Source organism: Sprattus sprattus, assembly GCF_963457725.1.
Source record: "Sprattus sprattus genome assembly, chromosome: 3".
Taxonomy (NCBI): Eukaryota; Metazoa; Chordata; class Actinopteri; order Clupeiformes; family Clupeidae; genus Sprattus; species Sprattus sprattus.
Window position 1 is genome coordinate 2,692,243 of NC_137922.1, and position 16,168 is coordinate 2,708,410.

At 41.2% G+C, this 16,168-nt stretch overlaps 1 protein-coding gene and 1 long non-coding RNA gene across 2 annotated transcripts in view; one reads left to right on the forward strand and one right to left on the reverse strand.

Moving 5' to 3' along the window:
* The first annotated feature begins 11,257 nt into the window (after positions 1–11,257).
* LOC308361498 lies at positions 11,258–14,753 on the forward strand. The gene is made up of 3 exons (XR_013968554.1): positions 11,258–11,313; positions 13,653–13,693; positions 14,701–14,753. It is a non-coding gene; the product is annotated as an uncharacterized lncRNA (long non-coding RNA).
* Positions 14,754–15,278: 525 nt separating this feature from the next.
* LOC308361496 (vitelline membrane outer layer protein 1-like) overlaps positions 15,279–16,168 on the reverse strand; it is a gene marked incomplete at both ends in the record, with an annotated part of 1,271 nt that continues 381 nt past the window's right edge. Inside the window, 2 exons of the mRNA XM_080833858.1 lie at positions 15,279–15,567; positions 15,659–15,771. Of these exons, the coding sequence (XP_080689984.1) occupies positions 15,279–15,567; positions 15,659–15,771 (402 nt within the window). The remainder of the gene's footprint in view (positions 15,568–15,658; positions 15,772–16,168) is intronic.

The window sequence follows — 16,168 nt, forward strand, 5'->3', positions numbered from 1 at the left end:
ACATACAAGTGTGGTATGTAAGGGACGAGCCTATGCAGCGGGAAGTTCGATTATGAGCTTAGCGTGTGTGGCTATATGAAGGCCAATGTATTTGTAATCGTATGTGATTTAATATGCCATGTTAGAATAAAGAGATGGTTAGTAATGCATGCAAGACTCGTGTGTCTGATAAGCTATCCTAACGATTTCCCTTGGATGGTGTGGCGAAGCCAACTACCAACTAACAATGAAAGTATATAACAGTTATGTTCGGTAAACAAAACAGATACAATACATGAACAATGGCATATGTAAACAGTCCTATGCTTAGCCAGGTTGTGAATAGCTAGATAGCTAACTGCCCAGTCGATGTTACCAGTCCTTTGGAAAAGTGTTGGCGCATCCGATGTTCCTGAGGCAGAGAAGAAGTCCGTAGGTGGAGAAAGTTGTCCTTACTGTGATGTCGTCGGTATTACACTGCAGTTTAGATCGGAGGATTTGATCGCTCGGAATGTTGCAGTTTCCGCGAGGTCTCTGTTGTGCTTTGTTTCTCCCGTTGCAGAGTTAACTGGCAGGTCTTATTGTTAGCTGCTTTGCTTAACTTACGTTGTCTCAGTTAGCGGGCAGTGTTTGGCTAACGAGAGATTGTCTTTGTTTAAAACAAAAGAGTAGGCCTTCACCAGGTGACGGTGGAAGGACGAAGACGCTCCTTGGCCGACGCCAGGAGATAGAGAGATGTGAGCTGGCCAACGCCAGAGTAGAGAGAGCACAACAAGAGATAGAATGTTTCATTTCAACGCAGTTTATAGGCAAAAGTGCGTCACGAATTTTAACACCTTGTTTTCAGCCAATTGCTGTCTCAGTACTGAAATGCAGATAACAATTTAGGTGATAAGGGAATTGTGGGTAATGAAGTCTTTTGTGGGACTACCGACAGTACCATTAATTTGTCAAGAATATATGCTGTTCTGGGCCATGTCGTGATTTTGTTCATCCTAAACTAAGGGCTGTAATGGCAAACTGTTGCACATTTTAAAGTGATGAGGCCTGACTTAGTAATCGGTACCTTATTGGTCTATTGATGACATTTAAGCAGTGTACTGACTTTTGTTTCTACTGTGGGGCCTGTATTTTTAATAAAGTATATCTAATGTAAAGTGATGCCATTTTGAATCATTTGACATATCAGTGGTTTGGCACAGTAGGACGGAAGGTGTTGGAGACGGTAGAAACAAAAGAAAAGGGATCTTTATGGAAAAGCAAGGAACAGACAACAGGAGACTGTACAGTAATTGTGATTCTAAAGGAGTTTATTTTTTGTGACTAAAGTAAACTTTATGTCTGGTTTCTGTGAACTAGTTTGAATGTCCTGCATTCTTTGAGGCTGTTAAACAAACAAAAGCAATAATATTAAACAGAAGGAATGTAACACAGGTCAACGTGATTAACCATCACGAAGGTTTAAACAAAAAACTATTTTAAGACTGACCTTGGTCTGGGTGGAATATATTTCCTGTCAGGTCCACAGGAGTCAGCAGGGCCAACATGGTTGGTGGGGGGACAGACACACCAGGCTTATATCCACCTGGGTTCATTACATCAATGTATCTGATCTGGGTTCCTAGTGAACAAGACAACTGATGTTAGTAGCTTGCTGTAGATCACTACATGCCAATATACTAAACGAGGTTTTCAGCAGAGCTTGTTAATGTGCTAATAATAACATATCATAGGTATTCTTGGCTTTCTATGTTCTAAGGGCTGAATATGTTTAAAAATGGAACTATGGAATATTTTGCCAACTAAGTGATCTGATTTGGTGAAGACAAAGACCTTAAGAACAAGACAGCTCTTAGTCTGTGAGATCACACAATTGAAAAATCAAACTTACTCAAGTCAGGTCTTGTTAGTAGCACACTATATACAAACTTGCCTGCTCTTTTCCGGAACATGTTAGCCGTGGTCCGTTGGTTGGGGGTCCACTAGCTGGGCCTCCACTTCCAGTTTGACTGCCCATGTTACTGAGGGGCAGCAGTGGAAGGCCCATGGGTGGAGGTGGAGGAATAGCTTTAGTCTTTGGAATAAAACAAAATCAATAATCTTGTCATGCGTCTTTCATTCTGTAATCCATGGTACTATTTGATTTTCATTTAAAGAGGTTGTGCACACTTAAATGTGTAAACTAAATAATATGACATGATACGAAAAACATAAACACATTGTTGATATTGACAAAAATACCTTTTTATATTTTAATCTGCATTTTATAGATTGAAAATGGCTCAAGACACCATCTACTGATTGAAATCAGACCTGAGCCTAATGAAATGTATGTTAACGCCCTCTAATCATTTTATTTGCTAATTGAGACTTTTACACTCTCCCCCTCTCAGACCCTTGCCCACTCTTTAGCCTTTTTCATAATTATGCAGTGGATGGAGCTGGGCTGGGGGTGAACTTTCACTTTAAAACTGTAATTAAAGATCAGTGGAACAGAAATGATTGTCTGATTAATTACTCATTCAAGACATTACCTCTTCCTCTGGTTCATTGCAATCCACCCATCGCTGTTTAGACTTGTCCCAAAAAATCTGTAAAAACACATTTGTATGCGAAAGATGTGATTAACATCTACCGTGTATCATTATTTTACCTGATTTTATTTAACTCAAATCAGATTCCTTACGGATTTGTTGGTGTCATCAGGAAGATGAACCTCTTTCTTCTGAGGCACTATCCACCCTAACCAGCTTTGACAAAATCTCTGTGGAAAATACATAAAATCAATTCATAAGTGCAATCTATAGTAAATGAATTACCTAAAAACACCTACTTATAACAATTAATTACTGCCGGAACTCTATTATTCTGTACTTTCAATACAAAATGTAATGCAAATCAAACTTGGTAAAAAAACTCTCACACTAAACAAAACAGAACAAAATGTCATGTAGTTTTATAATGTCTGTAAAACAGCATTTGGGTCTTCAGTTTCTGTATCCAAACCTTAAAGGATGGTGCGCCATCCTTGGTGGAAACAGCCCTCACTGTTGGAGCCACTGCCTTTATGTTGCCAGGAGCTCGCTTCACAGTTTGCGCATCACTCAGAGGTTTTATATGGGAGGCCTCCAGACCAAAGACAACCGGGCCCTCGATGGTAGCAAGATCAGTTGGCCTGGTGCCACACATCACCTCCTGCTGAGAGGAGGTGTCACATTATTTCTCTTAGGATTGTCTCTGGATGTTTATGTGAAACCATTTACCATTATCCACAACTGGTTGTGATCACTTTGAACCCAAGACTGACTGCCTTACATTTTGCTTCAGGTTATGCATTATGCATAAGGAAACATTTATGTTTAATCTTATTTAATCTGTTGAGAGGATACAGTATAGAGGTTATGGCATTAGGTCAATCCTTTAAAATATTATTAAATCCTTAATTATACAATCCAGCCTGGTTATGTGTATTTTGTGTGTGTTGACTACCTGAGCTGGAAGACAGATTGAAGGTGTGGTCAGTCCAATCTCATCTGCATATATGATTCAAGAAACAAGCATTAATAGATTTGTATCTGGAAATGTTCTCCACCCTTTAAAACTGCATTTCATTTTGCCAGGCACATTTTTCATGAAAACTTTACATAACACAAGTACCAGTGAAACTAATGGCCAGCACAGGGAGCTGATCTTCAGTAATAAGTTCATATTTTGAAGAATGTGAGTGTTTTTTTGTGTGACTGACCTTGGTCTTCCTTGAGGTCGGGTATGACCATTGGTGTCATTAGGTTCCACATGTTGGGAGGGGCGGCTGATACTTCAGGCTGTGATGTATTAAGCACATCCATAAACCTCCTCCTGGGTCCTGCTTGAGAAAAGACAATCAGTGCTGCTTTTAGAAGCCTGCTGTAAATCACTAAACATCCCATAATAACCTACAGCTGACTGGAATACATCCACATCAGATCTGGACCACAGTAAGCAGCTGGGAGTCTCCCTCCAACATGATGGTTTTGGAGACACCTTTATAACATAAACAAAGAGCCTCACCATTCAGATTGTAGCTCTCAACATATGTCCGTTCCTCAAAGGACTGGGGCGAGATAGGAATTGGGGCTGCCACTGTGTCCCCTTCCACTGCAAGATGCAGATTTGTCATACTCTCAGATTGGTGTTCAGCCTGAGGAATGTTGACATCAAACCCAAGAGAGTCCTGGGCCGTGACCACAAAAGTTGGCAGTGAGTTAGATGATTGGTCATCTCCTGTAGACGTGCCAAATTTGATGGCTTTTTCTGCATCCTCTTGGTTGGCCAGATTCTGGATTGCTAGCGGCTGCAAGCAATCAGCCTCGATATCAGCTACGGGAGAATCCTGTAGCCCGCTGGGCTCAGAGTCACTTGTTAGCTGTTGAGAGGATACAGGATAGAGGTAATGGCATTAGGTCAATCTTTTAAAATATGCTTAAATCTTCAAGAACACAATCCAGCCTGGTTATGTGTATTTTGTGTGTGTTGACTACCTGAGCTGGAAGACAGATTGCAGGTGTGGTCAGTCCAATCTCATCTGCATATATGATTCAAGAAACAAGCATCAACAGATTTGTATCTGAAAATGTTTTCCACCCTTTAAAACTACATTTAATTTTGCCAGGCACATTTTTCATGAAAACATTACATAACACAAGTACCAGTGAAAGTAATGGCCAGCACAGGGAGCTGATCTTCAGTAATAAGTTCATATTTTGAAGAATGTGAGTGTTTTTTTGTGTGACTGACCTTGGTCTTCCTTGAGGTCGGGTATGACCATTGGTGTCATTAGGTCCCACATGTTGGGAGGGGCAGCTGATACTTCAGGCTGTGATGTATTAAGCACATCCATAAACCTCCTCCTGGGTCCTGCTGGAGAAAAGACAATCAGTGCTGCTTTTAGAAGCCCGCTGTAAATCACTAAACATCCCATAATAACCTACAGCTGACTGGAATACATCCACATCAGATCTGGACCACAGTAAGCAGCTGGGAGTCTCCTTCCAACATGATGGTTTGGGAGACACCTTTATAACATAAACAAAGAGCCTCACCATTCAGATTGTAGCTCTCAACATATGTCCGTTCCTCAAAGGACTGGGGCGAGATAGGAATTGGGGCTGCCACTGTGTCCCCTTCCACTGCGAGATGCAGATTTGTCATACTCTCAGATTGGTGTTTAGCCTGAGGAATGTTGTCATCAAACCCAAGAGAGTCCTGGGCCTTGGCCACAAAAGTTGGCAGTGAGTTAGGTGATTGGTCACCTCCTGTAAACGTGCCAAATTTGATGGCTTTTTCTGCATCCTCTTGGTTGGCCAGATTCTGGATTGCCAGCGGCTGCAAGCTGTCAGCCTCGATATCAGCTACGGGAGAATCCTGTAGCCCGCTGGGCTCAGAGTCACTCGTTAGCTGTTGAGAGGATACAGGATAGAGGTAATGGCATTAGGTCAATCTTTTAAAATATGATTAAACCCTCAAGAACACAATCCAGCCTGGTTATGTGTATTTTGTGTGTGTTGACTACCTGAACTGGAAGACAGATTGCAGGTGTGGTAAGTCCAATCTCATCTGCATATAAGATTCAAGAAAAACGCATCAACAGATTTTTATCTCAAGATTTTCTCCACCTTTCAAAACTGCATTTGAATTTGTCAGGCACATTTTTTGACAAATAATTACACTAATTAATTCAGCTGTTTATCAGTAAAAATCCTGAATATCCAAAATATAAGCTACAGCGTACTGTGGAATGCATCAACATTAGGTTGAGAAATTTACAATAAAATCAAAACACAATAAAAATGTAATTGTGAACTTGACCAAAGAAAAGTATAGTTAAACTCAGACTGGCTAAAAGCCCAGTGTATACGTTTAAACTGATGTAATATGGTCAAACCTCTTGGTCTTAGTTAAACTTATGAAGTGATGCTTTGCTTATCCCTGAGTATAGTGTATTGTAATAGTCCAGTCTGTCAGATATGACAGTATGGAGTTGACTATCTTCTCACAAAAACAACAACCTCTCTCACACTTGGTCTGTCAAACTAATAAATCAAAGTGACCCCAAAGGGACAGTAAACTGAATACCTGTTCTTCGCCAAACGGAATCGATGGAGAAAGTAGGTGATCCACTCGACGAGCTTCTAGAGAGGGAGAAGCTACTGGACTCCCTCAACGCCTCCAGATGGACACCCTTGGATAGGGGGAGAGATTGGGTGTTAACAGAGTGAATTGGTATATCTGTTCACATTTAAAGACTTGAGTATTGCCTTGCCTGATAAATATACACAGTCGTACCCTTTGGTAAACTAAAATCACTTCCTGTGGCAGATGAGACAAAAGCTTGACTGCACAACTGTTACATTTCTTTCACACACTCACTGTTACACTTTCTGTAAAACTTTGGTTAAAATGTTTCTGAGAGATAGAGAAACATAGGCAAAGCACGATGGTTAATCCATTAATAAGGGCGGTAACTAAGATGTCATACCTTGAAGTCCTGTGGACCCTCTACTGTTCCCAGTAGAACAAGGGGAAGTCTGTGGGGGAAGAAAAGACATGAATAGAGCAATACTGACAGCCTCCTGGACATTAGGCCACTTTTATGTGTACCGTTACTCTGCTTCTCACCTTTGCTCAGGATCCAGGAACACTTGAAACGGCACTTTATATTGTGCTCCCAGCAGGATTTGTGCCGCTGAATAACAAAAATGGGCGACCTCAATCATGCCCTTAGATGCTGATGAAAGAAATGGCAAAAGCACAATCAGTAATGTTCATGATGGCACTTGCTACACTGAGGTAGAGTTAAAACGTTTTAAAGATAATATAGTAAATTAGGACAAGCAAGTTTGTATTAGTAACTGCTCATTTTTACCCAAGCTGTCTCCCATCGTTCTTATACTTCTGATCTGTATATCGCTTGGATCAGACTTTGCTGACAAAATCATGGCCAGATGAGCATGCCAGTGAATAAAGGTTTCACCACAATGCTGGAAGAGATGCGGTTTCAAATGAAAAACTGCCAGATATGATTGACACATATACACACATCCATCTCAAACAGGGAATACATACCATGGCAACATCTGGAACTCTTCCCGACATTGTTTGGTACAGGGTCTTGAGAGGATCACCCCCCTCCATTGAATTGGCAAATCTAATAATGGAAACATTTAAAACATATGATTTTTACAGAATTCTATGCCTTTTTATGACAGAATTTGTATAAATTACTAATTATACAAAGTTATAATTGTATGAACAGTTATGTGAAGCCAATGTGTTCCAAAAAGGAATCCTTTTCTCACCTGGCTATAACCCCATCCAGTGCTGCACTGCCCATCTTGCTTTCCAGCAGAAAGGCATGGCCCCACAGCCCCTCATGTGTGGAGTGATCCAGTGCCTCCTGTCAAGAATCCCAGATACACACATTTTCACCTATCCATTGACAGCTTACATGTAGGCTACTACACCAAATGTATTGAACAATATTTGTTACGCAAGATGTAATCATTTTAGAAACGTTACCTTTGTCTTGCCAGCAAGGAGCAACTGCCTTAAATATTCCATGGCACTAAAATCATCAGTCTCTGTGGAATGCAGAACAGCCTTCAGACGAAGGGTGTCCTTAGTTCTCGGCTTTGGTTGGATGTCACATATGTCCACTAGATCATAGACAGTGGTTTCATCCTCCCGTCTAAGCCTGGCTGTCTCCTGACAGTGCAGGAGCTCAGCAATATCGCTGCCCATAACATGCTGTAGAAAACAAATTCATATGTAAGCTACATAATGTCAGATATGTAAAACATGAAAATGTGGGCCTTTACCCAACATGTGCATACAAATGGACCATGTTAAATGATATGATCAGGCAATCACTCACTCCATTCGTTTGGCAGAGAAGAGCCACCAGCTGCCAGCTCAGGTATGCTGAGCAGCGGTCCTCCACACTGATGTCTCTGAGGCACTCCCAGGACTTCCCCTTCAAGAAGGCCATTACCTCGCTCTTGTGAGGGCCATTACTTTCATTAAATAACAAAACAAAGAACTATATATAAGGGCCTTCACTGTCCATCTTAGTAAGAATAATGCTCTGTCGATCTTTTGGAAATATTTATATGGATGCTTATGGAGTATAAATAGTGTCCATGTATGCTAGTGGTATATGTGACTTACTTGTCCTGATGTCCCAGAAAGCCATGGAAATCATTTAAGTCCATCTGCAGTGTTCAAGGAGTAATAATGACAATGTTAAAATGTACTGCACCACCAGCACCACATTTTTGGTGAGTTGCCTTAAGAGTGACCCATGCATCTTATGACAGTATTCGTGCAGAACTTGCTGACCTTGTAGTAATGAGGAGCATCACAGTCCCCCTGCTGCCACTGGTCTGGAGAGCGTTGCCCAACCACTAGGCACCAGTTGACTGGGTAAACAGATCCAGCCGAGACCAGACTAGAGGCCATGGCTGCTGGGCCTTTGGATTTAAGGATGTATATGAATGGAACTTATAAGATCTTAGTTAAACAATTACATTGGCAAGCAATGTATAAGACAGGCACTCTATGATCAAAGTACACAGAGGTTGCTAAGGTGTTGCTATGGTGCAGCAGGTGTTGCCACCTAAGGTGTTGCCACAGCGTAGTTATGGTAGTTCAAGTGGTTGATGTTGACATGTTGCCTTTGCTTTGCAAGCACTTAACATGATACACTTTGTGTAGCAAATGCCTAGTAATACATTATAGAGTAATATACGGTGCATCAGGTGGTTACTAAGGTGTTGCAATAGCATCGTTAGGGTAGTTTAAGTAGATGGTGTGTCTTTGGTAGGGTGTTGCTATGATATTTGAGGTTGTTGTTATGGTTGACATGTTGCTTTTGCTTTGCAAGTCCTCTAGCTAAGGGTCCAGCCTGGGATAAAGTGCTTGTCAGAGTATCCATCATGTACAACATAGCAACCACCTAGTAACAGCCTGACATGTACGTAGCTAACTCTGGAATGGCCCTGATCTAGCATGACCTCATATAGTACACCTTAGCAACACTCTAGCAACCACCTGATGCACCATAGTCGCCACTTGTAATGCCATGGCAACACCCTAGCAACCATTTTGTACAGGGCCCAGAATGAGTACCAATCTCAGTCTTTCTACCAGAGACGTTACCATGACAACTTCTTAGCAACACCCTAACAACCAATTTATATACACCTATCTTATATCTAAAGTAATTGTCAGCAGAAAGAAATTATCTCAATCTATACTTTAAGCTATAATGATGCTTAAAATACAAAAAATAAACAGTGAAATAAAATGAGCCACTAATGTAAGATTACCTGACCAGAAGTTTGTGTCAGATTCGAAAATCTATTCACTGAGAACAATCTGTGAAGAGATGTGGCCGCTCCTGATCGTATCCAACGCTATTCTGGACTTTTCTGAGTTTAAGCAGGATCATTTAAGAGTACTACGTGTTTATTGTTTGATTGTGACGTATTGGCGGTGAATCGTGAAGTCGTTACAGCGTTCCAATATATTAGAAATCTGCGCAACACCATCCAATGGGCCACTTGGACTGGTTGAAAATATTGATATTGATTTGAGCACACAACCATCACACACTTTGCACAATAAAGGCTAAACAGGTCAGAATGAAACCCTAGTCGTACCAACTCTATAGATCGACCAAGACACCAAGCTGTGTGACGCCAAGCTGTTTATTTCAAGTAATTGGTTCAGAATCAAATGTAGGCTACATCAAGAGCACAGTGAGTGCGGCAGCCAGCTGTAGCTGGAAGAGCCGATGGGAAGCTCCAGCAGGTGCCTACGTCTAGCAAATCTAGGCTACACAGTCCAATGGACCACCAGAACTGTACCAACGCTTTACATCGACCAGGACACAATACACTGTGTGACACCTCTTGTAACTGTTCTGGTTCTAATCTACGGCCATTAGGATGATAGTAAATCACTCTATTTTTAGAAGAAGCGCAGACCAGTTTGCACCAGTAGTAATCATTTAACAACCTCACGAAACAGTGTTACGTGATTGACTGTTTCGTCCCTCCTTGTTCCTGCCCATCAATACAGTATGGCGCCGGTCGGTAAACACGCGGGTGAAACACGAGTATCTGAAGGGAAAAACAGACCTAGTTTGACAGCATGGATGCAAAAAGGGACAAGAAAGTACTAATGTACATATGTTCGTTCCCGGACTGTCATGCAGCATACAACAAAGCATGGAAACTAGAGGCTAATCTTTGCAAACATACTGGAGAGGTAGGTACTGTTGTAACTTTAAGCTACTGTTGTAATGTGTACACAGGTAGCCTACTGTATATTATTAAGAGCATTAGCAAGCTAAAGATGTGACGGATTTGTTCATCGGTAACGTTTATTATGGAAGGGCGCTGATGTTTAATGGGAAGACTTGTTTTGCAATAACTCTTTAGCTTTATTCCCAGAATGTCTAAATGTCATGTCATGTACACCTCCAGACCCCACAGCCTCAGACATTTTACCATAGCTAATTGTTTTTAAGGACAGATTGAAGTTACTTTCGTCTCCTGTAATTTGGCTAATTGTGGTTATGAACAGAGACCGTTTCAGTGTGACCATGACGGATGTGGGAAAGGTTTTGTCACCAAATATAAGCTTGCCCGACATCATCTAAGCCATAGCGAGGAGAAGCCTTTCAGGTTGGTGTGTAGCCGATATGTGTCATTGCAGGAAGTCAAGTTTTCAGATGCTAGGCCTAAATTACACACTATAGAGTTATGGTAGAGATGCATCTCATCTTAGGGTGCTCTAAAGTCGTGGTGTGTTTTATAGATAGATAGATACCACAAAGTCAATGTCAACTGCCTTTTTCAAAACTGAACTTCAGGCTGCGTTTATAAGTTTCAGTGTTTTCCTGAAGTAAGTAAAATGTTTGAGCCCCTGTGGCCTTTTCTAGCCACTGGCAGATTCAGTGAGGAAGAAGGTGACTCGTTATTACACTGAGGCGAATGGGAGCTTGTTTTTGAATTCCTGCATTCTGGAGTCATTAAACTGTGCCCTTTTACTCCCCCTCCTTCCCTTCTCTCTCACACACACACACACACACACACACACACACACACACACACACACACACACACACACACACACACACACACACACACACACACACACACACACACAAACTCACACACAAACTCACACACACACACACACACAGGAGTCAGACTGCACAGAGGCCTTCACAACCAAATACAACTTGAAGAAGCACATGTCCCGTAAACACAAGCCAAACCAACTTATAAGGTACGTGTGCATTTGTGTGCAAGAGTGAGGAAAGCTTGTCTGTTTATGGAGACTAGTGCAGTGCCCGTAGGAATTATGCATTCTGTTAGCAGACGTAGGTGTAGCTGTTGGGTAGTGTAATAGCAAGACATATTTGCACTCCACATAGGTACAGGTTACACTGAAGTATTATTGTGATGCATGTTTCCTTTTCAATAAGAAATGTTTTAATGTTGTATAGCCTTTTTGGAGATATACCAACAAATAAAGTTTGAGATTATGTAGTGGATGCAGTTGAATATAGATGTCAAAGTTGCTGTCTAAACTAAATGTCATAAAGAAAGAAATTATTTAAAATGAAGTTATGGTTGAAATAGGATCACTTCTTTATTGTAAGGGTTAGTGTAGGGTAAGAATGGTCATGCAGTTGGACTCAAATGTAGGTTAATTTTATTGAATGTATGTACTGTACTGTATGACTTCGATGGTGCTAGCTTTGACAGCCCACTCTCAGACAGATCGTAAGCTAATAATGTCCTTACAATGGGAACACAGTTTAAATACTCTGACTGGAGATGGCGTTACTATCCCCCACCCGGATTCAGTGCAGAACTGGGAGGATAACATGACGACGTGGCCCAACATAATTTACAGCGAGATTTGCGCATATTTTCGTGGACTCCATAGCAACAGATGGGAAAGCAATGGACAATCTGAAAGCCTCCGAGGCTTATCAATGTAAGCTACCATTTGTAGCGGTGTAGTACTCCACTCTTGCGTTGTGATTTGATTGGCACCCAGCCGTTTATTCATACACTCTGACAGGTTTAATGAACACAGAGCAAAGGCGATCACACACAGTATCTTCGGAATGACAGCCTCTCCCAGCCAGGGTAAATGCAGACTGAGGTTTATAATATTGCAATAATGAGAAAACAAAATACACACGAATTACAACATATACATCGGACACTAATACATCGGAAAACCTCTCTCATTGCGTCAGTAGATGAATGAACGCATGGTCAGTGGTCTAGGCTCTAGGCTAACCACACGACTGTTCTATGACTATAACATCATTCACGTCACGCGGGTCCGCCCCTCTTTCTCTGAATTACTACAGTACCCATAAAGCAACGAAAACAGGTAAGAGACATTTTTGTAAGTAGGTAGGCTATTAGTGACCTTCAGGTTTTAGGGGGGAGGGGTGAATGGGGGTCATTCCATTCCATAAAACATAGGTCCCTAACTTTCAAAGAATACGTCCCTATGCAACTTTCAAAATTAATCAGTTCGATGCACGTCAATAGGCTAGCTAATTTCACAGCAATTAACGTAAACATGTAAAATTTACTTACAGATGAGCAGGCCTACTCCAGACGTCGAAGTGTGTGTTCATCGAAGTGTGTGTTCCTCATGAATAGCCTACACTATAGAATGCTTTACGCCCAAATCGCTGGTCTACGTCACAATGGATTGGCTCCCGTTGAAATGCATTGGGTTTAGAAATCGCGTCGCTAAACCCAATGCATTTCAATGCACGTCAAACGGTAAAATACAAATTTCTCGCGAACTATGAATTCAAAAATCTTCAAAATCAAGGATACACAGGTTCATGACATGCGTAAGCTACATGCAAAATCTCATAACTAACGTAACTACCGTCAGGGAGATACGCCCTAGACGGACAGACTGACACACAGAGATTTCTGGATTTATAGATAGATGCTTTTATGGTCAGGAATGAGCAAGCACATATGTCCTATGAATACGTTGTTTAGTGTGTGTTTTGAATGTGCTGCAAGTACACTTTTAACAAGGTCTACTGTACAAAATTCTACAAAATGTGTGTGCGAGTGCTTTTAAATACAAGGTGATATGGTTGGGATGCATGTGAGTAATGTATGTGTTTTCATGATATCTGTATGTGTTCATATGACATTTGTTTAATATGTATGGAAGTATGTTGATGTATATATTTGTTATTTACATATGAATGTATTTCTGTATTTCACACACAACAGTCATATTTTGGCAAATGTTACAGTGTTCATTTGAGGGCTGCGGTCAAGAGTTCCACAAGAACAGTCCCACAAGTCCGAACACTCAGTCCCTGCCTTACCTCTGAGTGACTGACTGTGTGTGTGTGTGTGTGTGTGTGTGTGTGTGTGTGTGTGTGTGTGTGTGTGTGTGTGTGTGACCGTCTGTGTGTTTCGAACGTCGGTGTGCAGTTTTTTGCAGACCATCAATTACATTTTCAGTGGCCAATCCTCAGACTGCATACACCACAATGCATGCGATTCTTTGTCATTCAGTTGAGCGTGGCAGTCATTATTTGATCTTCTCCACTGCTTCCTCAGGTGTGGTTTTGAGGGATGTGGCAGACGACTGGCTACATCTGGTAAGCTTCGTCGCCATGAAAAGGTCCACCAAGGGGAGTGTGTGTGTGTGTGTGTGTGTGTGTGTGTGTGTGTTTAATTTTATGGATTTGCACATGCCTGGGATGAGTGATGTATTGATCCAAAACGGTTTAAATAACTGTTTAATAACAGTAAATTTACTGATGATCTCCCCTTCGGACCTAACTTTTCTTTTTGTTGATGAATACAACGCATGTTATATCCATAGTATAACCTCTCAGCCCTTAAATACTGGAATACCCAATGTGCAGTATTCCTTTATTCGATCCAGTGCCTTGCATAAGTATTCACCCCCTTGGATGTTTTACCCTTTTATTGCTTTTATCAATCAGTCATGGTCAATATAAGTTGGCTTTTTGGACAAAAAAAATCACAAAATAGCCCTCTTTAATGTCAAAGTGAAAACAGATTTCTACACAGTTATGTAAATTAAATACAAATATGTAATGAAAATAAGTGATTGCATAAGTATTTCTGAGTGAAATGACACTGAGGAGTGTGACAATGCCAATCCAGGGCTTTGTGACCTGTCTGTTTCTGTTTCAATGTCAATCAATTGTACTTCATTCAGCATTGCACTAAGGAATTTATCAATCAGCTCTACCTGATCTAGATTTTCTGCAATCTTGAGATTGGCAAGTTTACTCTGCATGGACACAATTACTTGACTAGTGACATTGAGCAACTTAATCAGAATTACTTTTTCAGTTTGAATCAGTATTGAAGTTTCATCATTCAACCTGGATCAAAACAAGTAATCTCCTCAGGTGTTATAATGACTCCATAATGACTTTCTGCAAAGAGGCCACCAACAGTGCTTGAAGCAAATGGAGCAACAGAGACAAGCATCCATTGTATCCCCAGTACCTATGGTTTACTCCAGAAATCATACAACCACTTCATCTCTCATCAAGTCATCCAGCAGGATATAGGAAGCCATTACACACGTATTATAAGAAAAACTGAAATCTACATAATTTATCTATAGGGTCAAGATCTGATGAAACTCCATCAACGTGTCTGCATGTAGAAGCTCTCGCCATTTGCCATTTTGTATCAGTCTCTGGGTGTGTGTGCCTGTTCTCAATAAACTGCAAGAAAGCCAAACATACACCTGACTCTGTGATATCGCTATAATCCTTTAAATCACATAACAATGAGTTCAACATCATATATATTTTTCTTAATTACACAATCTTATATTGTTGGGTTCAGAACACAATGACATGTGGGTTTTTTGTATTTGGTTTAGTCTGTTTTTAAAGGTGTTTAGTCTCCCTCACATAACTAGAGATGGAGCAGTAGCCAGAAGCCTAAAAGGACCAGCCTAGACCAGAGCACTAGCCTTGACCCACATGCAGAGGATTTGGTGTGTGTGTGTGTGTGTGTGTGTGTGTGTGTGTGTGTGATCAGTTACAAATGCAATGCAGTGTACATCAGTGTGGGTAATGCTTCAGACTCTTTATTACAATAAAAAATAGAAACAATAATTAACAGCATTTTACTGTAGTCCCAGTCAGACAGCCAATGGAGAGAAGGCACCTACTATTGATCTTTAAAACAGAACTAACAGCATCTAAATTTGACATCATTCAGGGCAGTGTCATCTCCCTTGCCCTGTGGTCTCTCCACCCGGGTCATTAAGCCACAGATACCCTCAGAGCACTGACCACTCCACCCCCCCCAGTCACCCCAGGGCATGCCATCACCAGTCAGAACCCTTCCATCGCTGCAGCTGAACTGGATGTTGTTGGCAGCGGTGTCATCTCCTCGTCCTTGGTGAACTTCCACACGGAGATTGAAGGACACAAGATATGCAGAGCCACAATCCTGGTAAGGGGTCAAACTCCCCCATCTTTAAAATACACAAGACATTATTTAAATAAATGATATTTGATTATCAGATGATAGCCTCAAATGAAATTGACTAGAGATTATGAATTTACCCTCCGTCGGCTGAATTTATGGGGTACTGGAGGTTATGGTTTTCTGTGTGTCGACACAGGAGTCGGATCCCATTGAGTGCAGTGTCATCTCTCTTGCCTTGAGATCCTTCCACCTTATGGAGCAACCAAAACAAACAAAAAGGCAATGGTGGAAGCAGTCAAGAGAGGTAACATGATATCATGAATGTGCAGTTCATCCAGCCTCTGACATTGTTTTTTTCTCTTAACAAAACCGTTGGGATTTTGAACGTCAAACTTTATGTTAGCTGGAATTCCAAGCAACTTTGTTTCCCAGTTACAAAGACAGGACTGCGTATGAACAACAGCGTTGTTTTGAACACATACAAAACAGACCAGTAGAGGACCGTGGGGAACAATTAGCTGAATTTCACAAAGAGTGTATTGGATTAGAAATGCGAACTGTACTGACACTAAGTAGGTGATCAACCACAACGACCTGCTAGTCCTTTCAGCTGCCTCTGATGACTTCTTACACACAACTAAGTTTAG